Here is a 14,189-nt window from a genome sequence, read left to right on the forward strand (position 1 = left end):
GTGGTTCTGGGGGTCCGTAGGGTGCTGGGGGTTAGAGTGTGAGAGTTTCATGGGCGGGGGCGAGTTGTAGAGCGACTAGTGGTGAGTTGGCGACGTTGTGGGCTCCACGCCGGTTGGGCGCCGGAGGGCCCGGGGGCGGCACCCGGCGCGAGGGGGCGCATTGGGGCGGCATGCATTGCTGCATTGCCGCAAGCGCGCCATCTCTCTCTACGCAGACGAGTATGTGGCTGCGGGGTATCCACCGGCGCGTGAACAATATCGGTGGAAACACGGCCATGGACGCTCTCTAGCCGCCCCGGTCTGTTCTCTTGTCGACACAGACTCGAGACTCGTCGCGGAGGGAGCAAAACTTGTTCCGTATACATGTAGGTAGTACATCCCTCATCCGATGTAGCATTTCCAGGACGAGAGAGAAAGCGAAAAGAGCAAAGAGGCAAAGAGGAAACTGGAAAGATCTGGCTCACGCGAGCGTGAAGTGCTGGTCGCGCATGAAAGCGCCGCGCTTCTCCGCAAAATCGACGTCGGGCGGTTTGTCGTCGACGCGGCCGGACCAGCCGTAAGCCTCCGCGAGGAAGCCCGTGCCGAGGAGGGCCTGGTCGAGCTCGTCGACGAGCGGCGCGGCGATCTCGGCCAGTTCGGCCGCCTGCCCCGGCTGAAGCGCGAGGATGGACGGCCGCAGCAGGCTGAGCTTGACGGCCGAGTCGAGCACGTCGAGGATGCCGGCGATCCGCGCGGCGGAGACGGCGCCCGAGTGCGCGCCCGCGCGGTGGAGCGTCGAGTACACGTTGGGCCAGTAGCGCGAAGTGTTGATCGAGTCCGTCGCCTTGTACCACTCCTCGGAGCGCTCGATCGAGCCACTGACGGCGTTGTGCAGCTTCCACACAAAGAGGCGCAGGCGCGTGGCATCAGTCACGTAGGCGAGCTTGAGCGACGTAGCCGACAGTGCAGTGAGTTGGATCCACTATAGATCCGTCGAAGAGATCCGCCGAAGAAGAGGCGCGCTCGGCGCGCTGGGCGTTTGGCAAGGAGGTTTGGGTGTATTATTAAATGAACTCGGGGGCACAGGACGCGGTACAAACGGGGTACACCAAAAGGCACAGGCTGCCTGCACGGCGAGCGTGTCGTCGTCCTTGACGGCGTTCTGCAGCGCACCGTAGAGTTGGCGCGACAGAGTCACCGACAGGTCCTTGAAGAACTTGTCGATCATGGCCGGGATGAGGCCGTCCGCAGTGCCGATGTTCTTGTAGCGCACGTGCAGCGCGACCGCCTCGGCCTCGCGCTCCGCGCCCGGCCGGATGGTGCCCACCTCGATGATGTCGAGGAGGTACTTGTGTTGCTTCGCCGCGGTCCGCAGGTTGCGGAACCACTCGTTGAACTCCCGCTCGGAGCTCTGTTTGTAGGCCGGAATCACCAGCTTGTCCGTCGACGACATGTTGTCGTAATGTCCCGGGGATCGTTGCCCCGCCGCCACCAACTGTGAAGGTCTTCAGTGACCACTCACAAGCTGTTCCAAGGCCCGACAGAAATGTACTGTCAAAACTTTGTTCAAACAAAAGTCCTGGCCCGCGGCCCCCACACCCACAATGACTATCAATCCAGGCTGCGGGTGAAGGGCAAAACCGCGCCGCTGCAGAACGGTTTTTGCAAAACCGCGCCGCAGCGGTACGAAACTGCGCAGATGCAGTCCAGGGGTGGTAAGGACACTATGTGTGTGTGTGTGGCCGTAGACTAGACGGCTGCGCGGTCGTCGGTCTTCAACACGTACGCTGACTTGCCGGTGTCGCGCACGGCGAAGGTGGCGTTGGCGATGGTGGCCGCGTACACCCAGGCGTAGCCCCAGTACTGGTAGAGCTGGGCGGCGCCATGCCCCCCTGCGCGCGCCATCATCTCCCGCACGATCCTGCCGCAGGTAGCGTTTGCACGCTCGCACGCCCCATTCTGCCACGGCTCGTAGGGGCAGCTGTTGCGGAGGGTGATGCCGTACTTGAGGCAGAGCTCGCGCACGGCGCTGGAGTTGAGGACGACCTCGTTGTCGCAGAACGCAACTCCTCCGCGGAACGTGTGGCCGTCCTTTCCCTCGTTCTCGGCGAAGTACTTGCGCAGGTAGGCAGGCGTCTGTCCCTTGGTCTGCAGGATGTACGGCGTGATGGTGCTGGTGTGCTCGTCGACGACCATGAGTGCGTAGCGGTGCCCATCGACGCCTACCACACCCTTGGGCGACCAGAGGTCGTAGTGCGACGAGCCCCCGAAGCGAGTGGCCAGTGGCCGGCCGGTGCTGCGCCGCGCGTGGTACTTGGCGTTCGCCTGCAGCGCGGCGTCGTCGAGGCCCTCGTTGCGGTCCATCTTGGAGAGGTCTGGCACGCCGTCCGCGATCTTGCTGAGGTCCTTTAGCGCGTTGCCGGAGATGCACAGGGCGTGCCGCCAGAATGTGCCATCCGTCGGGCGCCGCCCCGGCTTGCCGCGCACGATGGCCTTGGCGGCGTTGGCGCCGACGGATGCGCCGAGCGGCATCAGGTGGATGTTGAAGTCCTCCCCGAAGTAGATGGTCTGCCCGGAGGGGTAGTTGAAGCGTGGTGGGCAGAGGTCGAAGCGGACCACAATGTTCTGCGCCTTGCACTCCTTGACGCTGACGAGAGGCATGGCGAGTCCGGGCGCGTACAGCGCGTTCACCCACTCGGTGTTCACAACCTTCGTGTCCTGCGGCTTGGTCGGGTCAGCCAGCGCGAAGGCGTACGCGGTGCCGACGCCCTTCGCCTTGAGGTAGTCGTTGTTTGCGCAGCGGATGTAGATGGGCTTCTCGGGCTCGCGCCACCCGTGAGGGAAGTAGTCGGGCGTCGGGAACATGTTCATGCCGGCCTTGGAGTCGACGCCAGCAGCATACGATCCCGGCATGTTCACACCGGCGGTCGTGTCGTACGCGTCGACGACCTTGACATGCCCGACAAGCGCGTGTGCCTGCATTGCGTCCATGCGCGCCACGTACATGGCGAGCATGATGCACGTGTACGAGAGGACGAGCGGGACCGTCTTGGGCACGTCGATGTCATTCACTGCGCGGAACATGTCGCCCGCGACCTTGCGGTAGATCGGCTGGAGCGGGTCCTCCTCGATGGCGTACTCTGCTCCGCCACCTGAGCCAATCGCCGGCCCGGTGGACAGCTCGAGGGGTAGTGCGGTGACGGACTCGACAATCACGCCCATGTTCGAGGGCTCGTCCACGGCGTCGGCCACAGGCGTGCCGATCGAGGCAGGCGAGCCCATGTAGACCGGGATGAGGCACGCGAGCAGGACGAGTAGGATGGAAGCGCCGATGTACGGGCGAGGCAGCGCGGTGACGAACGAGGTGAACTTGACCCACAGCCCGCCGCGCGCCCGCGCCTCCGCCGCATTGCGCGCCGCCGTCTTGGCCTTGAGGATGGCGGGCGTGTCGGTGGGGTTGGAGTCGGGGAAGGTGTCCTCGACCTGGTCGGTGCCGACGCCAGCGACAAAGCCGCCGACGATGCCGTCCGGGTCGAACGTGCGGGTGACAGAGTCGGCCAGCGCCGCCCGCACCTCCTCGTGGTCGGCCGCGGTGGAGTCCGACTTCTTGGCGAAGGGGTTGTGCGGGAGGGTGCGTCCGGGGTGCTTGGCGCACACCTTCTTGTACGAGGACTGGGCCATGCGCACCTTCGTCTCGGGGTCGATGCGGTCGGGGAGCTCCTCGAGCACCTTGGCGACAGGGACCCCCTTGCAGACGAGGTCGCCGATGCACTTGCCGCCGTGCAATCCGCCGCAGTGGGGGCACGGCTTGCGCCCACCGGCTCCGCGGCCGCCGCGGTCCCCGCCGCCCTTGTCGGAGTTGATCTGCGCCTGGAGAGCGGCGACCTGGGACTCGGCGGCCGCGAGCTTCTCCTTGAGCGCGCCTTGCGAGGCAACCTCCGCCTCGAACGCCGCCTGCGCAGCCGCCTTGGCCTCGTTGGCGCGGTCCGCGTTGTCTTGGTCGAGGATGCCCTGCATCGCGAGCGTGGACGCCTTGAGGCCGTACGTCTTGCCCGCTTGCGCGGCGAGTTGGCGCTGCATGCCGATCTGCACGCGCATGTTTGCGCCGAGCGTGGCCCCCTTGGCGGCGATCGCGTCGAGGATGTATTCCTCGATCACCTCGTCGGGGAGGTGCCACTGGGAGCCCTTGAGGAACTTGTTCGCCAGCTCGATGCCCGTCTTGAACTTGGCGAGGCTCGCGGACGTGAGGTCCTTGAGAGCGTCGGGGGAGTACGCCTTCTCGAGATCCGCGCGCAGCGCCTTCGTGCGCACGTTCTTGGAGTTCGTGTCCTCCGACTCGATGAGCGACTTGATCGCCGCGATGCCCTTCTTGATGTCGTCGTAGTGGTCGGCGCCCTCGTCCGCCAACATCTCGGCCAGCGTGTCGTCGTCCTTGACGGCGTTCTGCAGCGCACCGTAGAGTTGGCGCGACAGAGTCACCGCCAGGTCCCCGAAGTACTTGTCGATAATGGCCGGGATGAGGCCGTCCGCAGTGCCGATGTTCTTGTAGCGCACGTGCAGCGCGACCGCCTCGGCCTCGCGCTCCGCGCCCGGCCGGATGGTGCCCACCTCGATGATGTCGAGGAGGTACTTGTGTTGCTTCGCCGCGGTCCGCAGGTTGCGGGACCACTCGTTGAACTCCCGCTCGGAGCCCTGTTTGTAGGCCGGAATCACCAGCTTGTCCGTCGACGACATGTTGTCGTAATGTCCCGGGGATCGTTGCCCCGCCGCCACCAACTGTGAAGGTCTTCAGTGACCACTCACAAGCTGTTCCAAGGCCCGACAGAAATGTACTGTCAAAACTTTGTTCAAACAAAAGTCCTGGCCCGCGGCCCCCACACCCACAATGACTATCAATCCAGGCTGCGGGTGAAGGGCAAAACCGCGCCGCTGCAGAACGGTTTTTGCAAAACCGCGCCGCAGCGGTACGAAACTGCGCAGATGCAGTCCAGGGGTGGTAAGGACACTATGTGTGTGTGTGTGGCCGTAGACTAGACGGCTGCGCGGTCGTCGGTCTTCAACACTTGAACTTGGCGAGGCTCGCGGACGTGAGGTCCTTGAGAGCGTCGGGGGAGTACGCCTTCTCGAGATCCGCGCGCAGCGCCTTCGTGCGCACGTTCTTGGAGTTCGTGTCCTCCGACTCGATGAGCGACTTGATCGCCGCGATGCCCTTCTTGATGTCGTCGTAGTGGTCGGCGTCCTCGTCCGCCAACATCTCGGCCAGCGTGTCGTCGTCCTTGACGGCGTTCTGCAGCGCACCGTAGAGTTGGCGCGACAGAGTCACCGCCAGGTCCCCGAAGTACTTGTCGATGATGGCCGGGATGAGGCCGTCCGCAGTGCCGATGTTCTTGTAGCGCACGTGCAGCGCGACCGCCTCGGCCTCGCGCTCCGCGCCCGGCCGGATGGTGCCCACCTCGATGATGTCGAGGAGGTACTTGTGTTGCTTCGCCGCGGTCCGCAGGTTGCGGAACCACTCGTTGAACTCCCGCTCGGAGCTCTGTTTGTAGGCCGGAATCACCAGCTTGTCCGTCGACGACATGTTGTCGTAATGTCCCGGGGATCGTTGCCCCGCCGCTACCAACTGTGAAGGTCTTCAGTGACCACTCACAAGCTGTTCCAAGGCCCGACAGAAATGTACTGTCAAAACTTTGTTCAAACAAAAGTCCTGGCCCGCGGCCCCCACACCCACAATGACTATCAATCCAGGCTGCGGGTGAAGGGCAAAACCGCGCCGCTGCAGAACGGTTTTTGCAAAACCGCGCCGCAGCGGTACGAAACTGCGCAGATGCAGTCCAGGGGTGGTAAGGACACTATGTGTGTGTGTGTGGCCGTAGACTAGACGGCTGCGCGGTCGTCGGTCTTCAACACGGACTGAACGAGCCCAGGAAACGCCTTGTTGATGGACTTGACGTGGTTCCACCAAGCGTTACCTGCGGATGTCGATGTACTTGCTGGCAGACAGCTTGAAACCGGTCTGCGTCTTGGTGATGGTGAGCCCGAGGAACTCGTGCACCTTTCCCTCGTGGACCTTGAGCGGCTTGCCGACGTGCTTGTTGAAGTGCTCGATGTACTCGTACGCGAGCGCCTTGCCAGCGGTGGTCCCGGAGTGGAAGATGCCGAAGTCGTCCACGTAGATGACGACGATGAGTTTCGTGCTGTTGCGGGTGAGGGTGAAGCAGCTCGGGTCCGCCTCGGACTGAACAAGCCCAGGAAACGCCTTGTTGATGGACTTGACCTTGTTCCACCAAGCGTTACCTGCGGATGGTGCGCCGTAGAGGTTGCCGACCTCGCACACCATGTCCTTCTCCTCGCCGGTGATGGGGTCGATGTAAGCGGTATTCGCCTGAGATCGCCGTCGCCGATGCCCTTCAACCCGAACCCGGATCGCGCGCGGCGCGGCGCAGGCGCGACGGCCCTTGTGCCTGCGCCGGCACCTGCGCCGGCGCCTGCCGCCACGGCCCTCGCCGCGGCGGCGCCGGCTGCAATTGTGATGGCTTAGTTTGGTTCTCCCCTAGATAGGCATGAGCGAGCGAGAGCCGGAGAGGGCGCGTGTGTAGGCAGCTTCCGAGAGTTGAGATACACTAGATACACTGTGTATCCACCCAAGTTCTGGATACACTGGATACATATCTAACACCCATGGAGTCCGACGGCCGGTGCAGGCAGGCAGGCGAGCACGCTGCATGCGCGTGGAACCTGCCGGCGGCGACCTGAAACTCCGCGCCTTTCGTCGACACCCTGGTAGTGACCACTCCAGGAGCACGCCACACGGTTGTGATGCCGAGAGAGGGCTGTGAGCCCGGCTGCGGGGCGCGCGACGTGCAGACAGGGTTGCCAGGTGAGAGCGAATGGCGCGGTGTTCACGCCTCGCGCAACAGAGAGAGAGATGCAGAAGATGAAATAACGGCACGCCGGCGGTCTCCGATTCTTTTGCAGTGCCAGTGCACGCCAGACCCGTGCTCGCTTCGTAAAATTCTTCAAGCCTGAATCGTTGTGCTTTGGGCCTGGCGAGGTACTTCCAGCCTGCTGTGGGAACAGCTGACGCAGTCTCGCCGAGGCTCGCCCCAGCAGGCGTGACCTGCCTCAGCAGTGCCAGGTCGGCCTGACTCGGCGCTCGATTCAGCCTCCGAGGCCCGGCATCTGGCCAGTGGGTGCACTGGACAGACTCGTGGAGGTGGTGGCAAAAAGTCCGACGCGACGCGTCCACCCGACTGCGCGGCTTGACGGCTGTCGTGCTGCGGGCACGACAGCCGTCAAGCTCTTGCCGCCGTACCGGTCGGCTGGAGACGCGCGCGCGCGACTCCCAGGGCAGTCTTTGGCATGGCCTCGCCTGCCTGCGCACCCGTGCGTGCATGTCGCGCGCAAACATGGTCCTGCGCGTTGGCGCTGCCCACCATTGCGCCATTGCGCGCATGTGGACACGACCGTCGGTGACCACAGCAGCGTGTGCGTCTTGTGATGTACATGTATTTTAGCTCTAAAACTCGCCCGGCGAACACCGACTGCGAGAGAGGGATCGCACGCGCGTGGCGCGCCAGCAGCAGCCCGGGGGGAGGGCGCGCTCTCTCTCTGCCTCTGCGCAGAGCTCTGGGCAAGTGCGTGTGAGGCGCGCAGAGCGCGCGTCCGTTGCACGGTCCGACTAGGGCACCAATCGGCGCCGAACGCGCGCGCCAGAGCGGGCTGGGGTCGCTCGGTACATGCCCTGGCGCGCGCCAGGACGGCTGCCGAGGGCCTGCGGCAGGGGACGAGGGTGAGCTTCAAGCACCAGAAAGGACCTCACCGCCTGGGGGGATCTGCTCTGGGGTGACAGGGGATGGTTGGGTATGCGTGGCTACGTGTGCTATTGTGTGCTACTGGAGATCTGGGACCCTTCTCGGGCCCTCTCGAGCTCTGGCGCAGCGCCGCGCTGCAGGCTGTGCGAGTGGTGTGACGGCGCGCCTCTCGGTGGTTGGGCGTAGGTCGTGCCGTTGGAGGCCCGGAGCCGCGGCGGCGAGTCGCGCATATTCGTCGCCGGCGCGCGCGCCGGCTGTGAACAAACGTAGTCGAGAGGGGACGCACGCACGCGCCCCTTGAAACGAGGCTCGGCCGTCCCACAGACTTGACGAGGCGAGACACGCCTCTCGGGTTGACTCGGCCAGACAAAAACCCCGAGAGGCGTGGGAGTACCTTGCCAGCTTTGGGCGGGCTCCTGGCATCGGCGCCAGCCTGTACCCGGGTACTGCGCCGACTGCCAAAAATGCCGCTGGGGCTGATCGGCTCCGCCGCCTTCTACCTCGCTTCGTCCGCGGGCATGAGCATTCTCAACAAGCTCGCCGTCACCGCGCTGCCGCTGCCCGTCACCCTCGTCGTGATCCAGATGGCCTTCACGACTGCGACGACGCTGTGCGGCTGGCGGCTGATACACATTGGCTCGTTGCGCGATGCGCTGCGCTGGGGCTGCACGGTGCCGCTGCTCTTCAACGCGATGCTCGTCTCATCCATGTTTGCGATGCGGCACAACACTCTCGGCACCATCGCCGTCTTCCGCAACATTGCGCCGCTCTTCACCCTCGCCATCGAGCGCGTGTTCCGCGTGCCCATCGAGGTGGACGGGCCGACGATCGCTTCGCTTCTCACCATCGTCCTCGGCGTCGGCATCTACCACGCGGCGAACATCCAGTTCTCCCGCGTCGGCCTCACCGCCATCGGCGTCAACATTGTCTTTGCGGTGCTCGAGCGGATCCTGCAGCGCTACCTGCTGGCGCAGGAGCCGGTCGACCTCTCCAAGCCGGGGATGATGCTGCTGAACAACGCCGTCGGCATCGCCATCAACGGCGTCCTCCTCGTCGCGTTCGGAGAGGCGTGGAGCGCGGGCGCGGCGGACGGCGAGCCGCCCGCGCTGGGCAGCGTGCTGTGGGGGCTCACGCTGGGGCAGTGGGGGGTGGTTGCCGCCTCGTGCGCGAACGGCGTGGCGATCTCGTACGCCGGGCTGCGCGTGCAGCAGCTCGTGACGGCGACCACTTTCATGGTGCTCACCAACGCGAACAAGCTCATCGTCATCCTGTATGGCGCCGTCGCGCTCGGCGAGCGGACGTCGCTCTCGGCCGCCGTGGGCATGGCGCTCTCCCTGGTCGGCTCCTTTTGGTACGCGAGAGCCCGCGCCGCCCTGAGCGCGCGGCCGAAGCCCATCGTCGACGGCGAGGCAGCGCGGCTGCTCAAGCCGGTGCCGTAGCCGGCGTCGAAGGCGAGACACTGATCACATCTGATCACTGTGCGCCGCCTTGCAGCCCTCGTGTCCGTCGCGTTTTTCATGTGAACATCGCGACTCGTGTGTGACGTGTCCATGTCCATGTGTGTGTGCCCCCTGCGGTTCTGCGTTCCATGTCGATATTTGTTTACACGAGGACCGCCCCTCTCCTCACACTTTTAGTCTTTATACACTTTACACGCGCCTGGCGGGGACATTTTCGAGTGCGCGGCCTCGAGGGCAGCCGGGAGGGCGGCACGGAAGACTGCGAGGTCGGTGTCGTCGCTGCACGATACGCGGATGCACCGATCCAACGGCGCCGCCCCAGGCATGCGCACAAAGATGTCGCGCTCGAGGAGCTCGGCGAGAATGAGCCGCGCAAAGGCGCCGTCCCTGCCGCAGTCGATGGTGACGAAGTTGGTTGCGCTGGGCAAGGCTGCCAGCCCGTGCTCGTCCGCGATGCCCCCCAGAGTGGCTCGGGCGTGGGCAACCCTCCCTCGCAGCGAGTGGAGGTGCGGCTGGTCCTGGAGCGCGGCGAGCGCCCCCGCCTGGCTCACCCTGCCGATGCCAAAGTGGTTGCGCACCTTGTCAAACGCGGAGATGATGTCCGGTGCGCCGAGCGCGTACCCAATCCGGCAGCCCGCGAGTCCGTACCCCTTGGAGAAGGTGCGCAGGCGCAGCACACGCAGGTCGTCGACTGCGACGTGCGCGTTCGCGTCGAAGTCGACGCCGAGCTCGTGGTACGCCTCGTCCACGAGCAGCAGGCAGCCGGGAGGGAGGCCCTCGACGAGCTGCTCGATGCGCTCGGCAGGGTGCCACGTGCCGCTGGGGTTGTCCGGATTCACGAGGTAGAGCACCTTCGCATCCACCTCCCACGCCTTGGCCAGCAGCGCGTCCAGGTCCTGCCGGTCGTCGTCGCCGTAGGGCACAGTGTGCAGGTGGCCTCCGCGCCCGGCTACGAAATAGTTCAAAGTCGGGTAGGTCCCGCGGGTCGTGACCAGAGCGTCGCCCGGCGCAATCAGGAGGTGAGCTGTGTACGCCAGGAGCCCGTCCACTCCCTCACCAACCACGATGTTGAGCGGGTCGACTCCGTGCTGGTCGGCAAGGGCCGCGCGCAGCTCGTAGGATTTGGGGTCGCCGTACATCCACGCCGAGCTCGATGCCTCCGCCATGGCTCGCACGGCCTTCTCGGAGGGCCCGAACGTGAGCTCGTTTGCGCCCAGTCGCACCGCAAAGCGCCGGCCGCGCGAGCGCTCAATCTCCTCGGGCGCGACAAAGGGCACGATAGACGGCAAGGCCTGCACGATTGGCGTGAAGCGGGGGCCGGTGATGATACCACGGCGAGCTAGCGGGCTGAAGCGAGGCGTCATCGTCATCGTGGGGTCCTGTTGCAATATCTGTGGTTTGTTACTCCTATTCACACCCCCACCCACAGTGGCTTGCGGGCATTAAGAAAACGCCGCCGTTTCTAAGCCTTTCCACAGCCCTCACCCACCCCACGCCGTGGTTTCTTAGCTCCGGCCGTACCATGCGGAATCGACCCTATCAAGTAAGTGCTCAAGAAATTTCGCCTTGCGCAACTCCGTCCTCCTCGCGGCGTATCCTGGCCCCTCGAGTCTATCAAGCTCCCCTCGCGCAAGGACCACATTTCTGACTCCCACTCCGATCATTTGCCTACACGTCATGTTGTTGCTCAGGTCCACTCTCTCTTCGAACACTCGTGCCTCTACGGATGATGCCGGCGCTGGGGTCCCCTTCGGATGCATCGTGACATCTGACAACTGAATTTCCACTGGTTCGTCCTCCTCTGAGTCATCTTCCCCGTCCTCCTTCCGCTCGGCCCTTCGCTCGGTACGTCAAGTGCGGCAGGTTGCCTTTCTTGGATGAGCGCACGCTTTACTTTTTCTTGCTCATGCCGAGACCTCAGACGTAGCTTACAAAAGGTTCCCTCGCCGGGCTGTGAGCCATTCCATCCCTCGCCCGGCTCGCCCGGCGATCCTGGCGCCGATCACAGCTCCCCGGTCTGCGTACGCACCGCAGGCTGCACCTTCGGAGACCCAGCAGCATGCCAGAGGCGAGAACGACGCGCGGCTCAGTCGAAGATGTCTCGGCCGAACAAGACTTCATGAATCTTGGCCGCTGGCTCATGGAGAACACGAGCGATAAAGAGGCGCGCCGAGCCGCATGCGTGGGCACACGCGCACCTCGCAGCCACACACATGGCTCTCGCTCGCGACCCACAGCCACTCACTGCCCGCCTGCCGCCCGTCGCTCCCGCCGCCGCCCGCCACCCGGTGGCTCTGCCTCTGACTCCTCCCGCCGCTGCCGCGCAGCTGACGGTGCTCATGGCGCAGCTCGGCCTGGCGTGCAAGGCCACCTCGCGCGCGTGCGCCAAGGCGGGCATCGCGGGCCTCTTTGGCCTGGCGGGCGAGGTGAGACGCCGCTTAGTCGCGGTGCACAGCGCCGGCGCCGGTGGCGTGGCGAAGCTAGCGGCCGGTGGGCGAGGAAGGAGCTCAGCGTGGCGCCGCGACGTCGCAGGTCAACTCGACTGGGGACGACCAGAAGAAGCTCGACGTCCTCTCCGACGAGATCTTCGTTTCGGTGCTTTCGGAGCCGCCTCTGCTCGCTCGCATCGGCCGCGCCACCGGCCCTGCACCCACCCGCTGGCCGGGGAGTCCGCGTGGCGCACTCAGCTCCCCCTCTCCTCCCGCCCACGCGCCCGCCGCGCACGCCGCGCCCTCCCGCGCCCGCCTCAGGCGCTGATCAACTCGGGCGCTTGCGCGGTGCTCGTGTCGGAGGAGCGCGACGAAGCCATCATCGTGCCCGAGGAGAAGGCGGGCCGCTTCTGCGTCGCCTTCGACCCGCTCGACGGCTCCTCCAACATCGACTGCAACGTCTCGACCGGCGCCCTCCCCCAGCCGCCGCGAGCAGCTCCCCGGAAAGGCGCCGCGGCACCCGGCCAGGCATTCCACCCGCAGGCACAATCTTTGCCGTCTACGAGAAGCTGCACCCCGACTCCAAGGAACGACACGCCGCGCGAGATGCGCCCTCCGAGACCCCCGCTCACACACGCCGCGTCTCGCACTGTCGACACTGCACCGAGGCGCACCCTCAGCCTCCCGCCCGCTCATCGCCGTGGCCCGCGCTCCGCCGCAGGACTCGTCGGAGGCGGACATTCTGCGCACCGGCACCGACATCGTCGTGGCAGGCTACTGCATGTACGGCGCCGCCACCGAGCTGGTGCTCTGCTTCCGGTCCAACGACGCGGGCGCGCGCCGCTGCCCGCCGCGCCTTTCGCCGCTCTGCGCGCCGCGTCGCACCACGACGCTCCCTTGCGTGATGCCCCCGTCGCTGCGAGGGCAGGCGTCGAGCGCTTCTCGCTCGACCCGTCGCTCGGCGAGTTCATCCACACGCACACGGCCGTCAAGATCCCGCCGGGCGGCGGCAAGAAGATCTATTCGTGCAACGAGGGCAACTCTTGCAACTGGGACGCGCCCATCCTCGACGCAGTCGCGCAGTTCAAGGCGGAGCGGAGGCTTCCTTCGACCTGCTCACCGAGGTTTGCCGAGGTCACCCGAGATTGTCCGAGATTAGGCGGAGGGCTACTCGGCGCGGTACGTCGGCTCGATGGTGAGCGACGTGCACCGCACCATCCTCTACGGCGGCATCTACATCTACCCGGCCGACAAGAAGTCGGCCAAGGCGCGCCCCGCCGCGCCCCCGCCCCCGTCGCCGCCCCGCGCACAAGAGACACCGCCCGCCCGCCCGCCACTGCGCGTTGCCTGCGCTCGCGCGCCGCCACCGCCTTCACGGCCTCCAAGGCCAGCTCCGCCCGCGAGCCGCCCGTCGCGGCGTTCGCAGGGGAAGCTGCGCGTCCTCTACGAGGGCTTCCCGATGGCGCTCATTGTCGAGACGGCGGGCGGCATCGGCTCCACCGGCCTCTTCCAGGGCAAGGTGCAGCGCATGCTCGACCTCGTGCCCGGCAGCATCCACGACCGCTGCCCCGTCATCCTCGGCTCGCCGCGCGACGTCAAGCTCGTGCTCTCCAAGTACGAGGCCGGCAACTAATACTAGCGGCTCGGGCGATGCCACCCTCCTTCTCGCCCTCGCTCTTCTCGTGTGATGGATACGGTGCTGACGCGGAGGCCGCACGGAGGCGTGAGGGGGCGGGGGGCGCCGCGCGTGAGACGACTGCCTGCGTGTGAGACGACTGCGTGTGGTGGATGGGCGTGTGAGTCTGTGGCACTGCTGCGCGCGAGAGTGGAGGGAGCGGCATGGGGAGCGGAGCCGTTGATCGTTGGTCCGCGGTTGTAATCTACTTACTGTAACAGAGTGACTTTCGCGTTGGGATCATCGTCGCGACGTGGCACCACGTGGCGGTCGAGCTCGTAGACGTAGTCGTACCTCGTAGCTCCGCGACGTACGACGAGCGTCTCGACGTCCCGTCGAGGCCGAGTCCCGAGACGCGAGAGCGGAGAGACGGGAGCGATGCGCAAAGTCCAAAGAATTCTTTTTAATTTTATTTCCAGAGCCTGCACTGTCAGAGCATGAGATAAGGCAGTCGAGAAAGATTGATTCTCGCCCCTGTAACTTGGAGCACTTGGAGCACTTGGAGTGCAGTCGGCAACCGCACATCCAGACTATTCGTTTTTTATTTCGGAGGTGCCGAAAGAGTGGGCATAGGATGTCCGAGATCGGGCTGGCGCCTGCGTGCTGAGGGAATACAACAAAATGGCAACGCTAGCAAGCCGTCAAGTCCCGCTGCACGTGCTCCCACCGCCGACAGCGAGAGCCACGCTGCGCGCCGAAAACACGTTTCCGATGTCCCGGCGCGGCTGGCGAGGGAGATACGAGCTGCTCCTGCTCGTCCGGCAGGGGCTGGGTGCGTGCACGCTCGAGCCGACGCAGGGTGTCATCACGGGCGATTGGCGCTCCTCCGATATCG

General features: G+C 65.3%; 2 protein-coding genes across 2 annotated transcripts; one reads left to right on the top strand and one right to left on the bottom strand.

Annotated features, from left to right (window-relative positions):
- Positions 1–9,423: 9,423 nt before the first annotated feature.
- EMIHUDRAFT_63449 (thioredoxin reductase) lies at positions 9,424–10,614 on the bottom strand (the record flags this gene model as incomplete). Its single annotated transcript, XM_005785480.1, has 1 exon — positions 9,424–10,614. One exon carries the CDS (start codon positions 10,612–10,614, stop codon positions 9,424–9,426), a length of 1,191 nt encoding a protein of 396 aa, XP_005785537.1.
- Positions 10,615–11,206: 592 nt separating this feature from the next.
- Positions 11,207–13,596, top strand: EMIHUDRAFT_434018 (FBPase). Its single transcript, XM_005785481.1, has 9 exons — positions 11,207–11,414; positions 11,578–11,676; positions 11,783–11,845; positions 12,001–12,148; positions 12,223–12,266; positions 12,401–12,512; positions 12,608–12,768; positions 12,839–12,946; positions 13,106–13,596. Exons 1-9 carry the CDS (start codon positions 11,310–11,312, stop codon positions 13,310–13,312), a joined length of 1,047 nt encoding a protein of 348 aa, XP_005785538.1. The 5' UTR covers positions 11,207–11,309; the 3' UTR covers positions 13,313–13,596.
- The last annotated feature ends 593 nt before the right edge of the window (positions 13,597–14,189 follow it).

This window comes from Emiliania huxleyi (assembly GCF_000372725.1).
Source record: "Emiliania huxleyi CCMP1516 chromosome Unknown EMIHUscaffold_16, whole genome shotgun sequence".
Taxonomy (NCBI): Eukaryota; Haptophyta; order Isochrysidales; family Noelaerhabdaceae; genus Emiliania; species Emiliania huxleyi.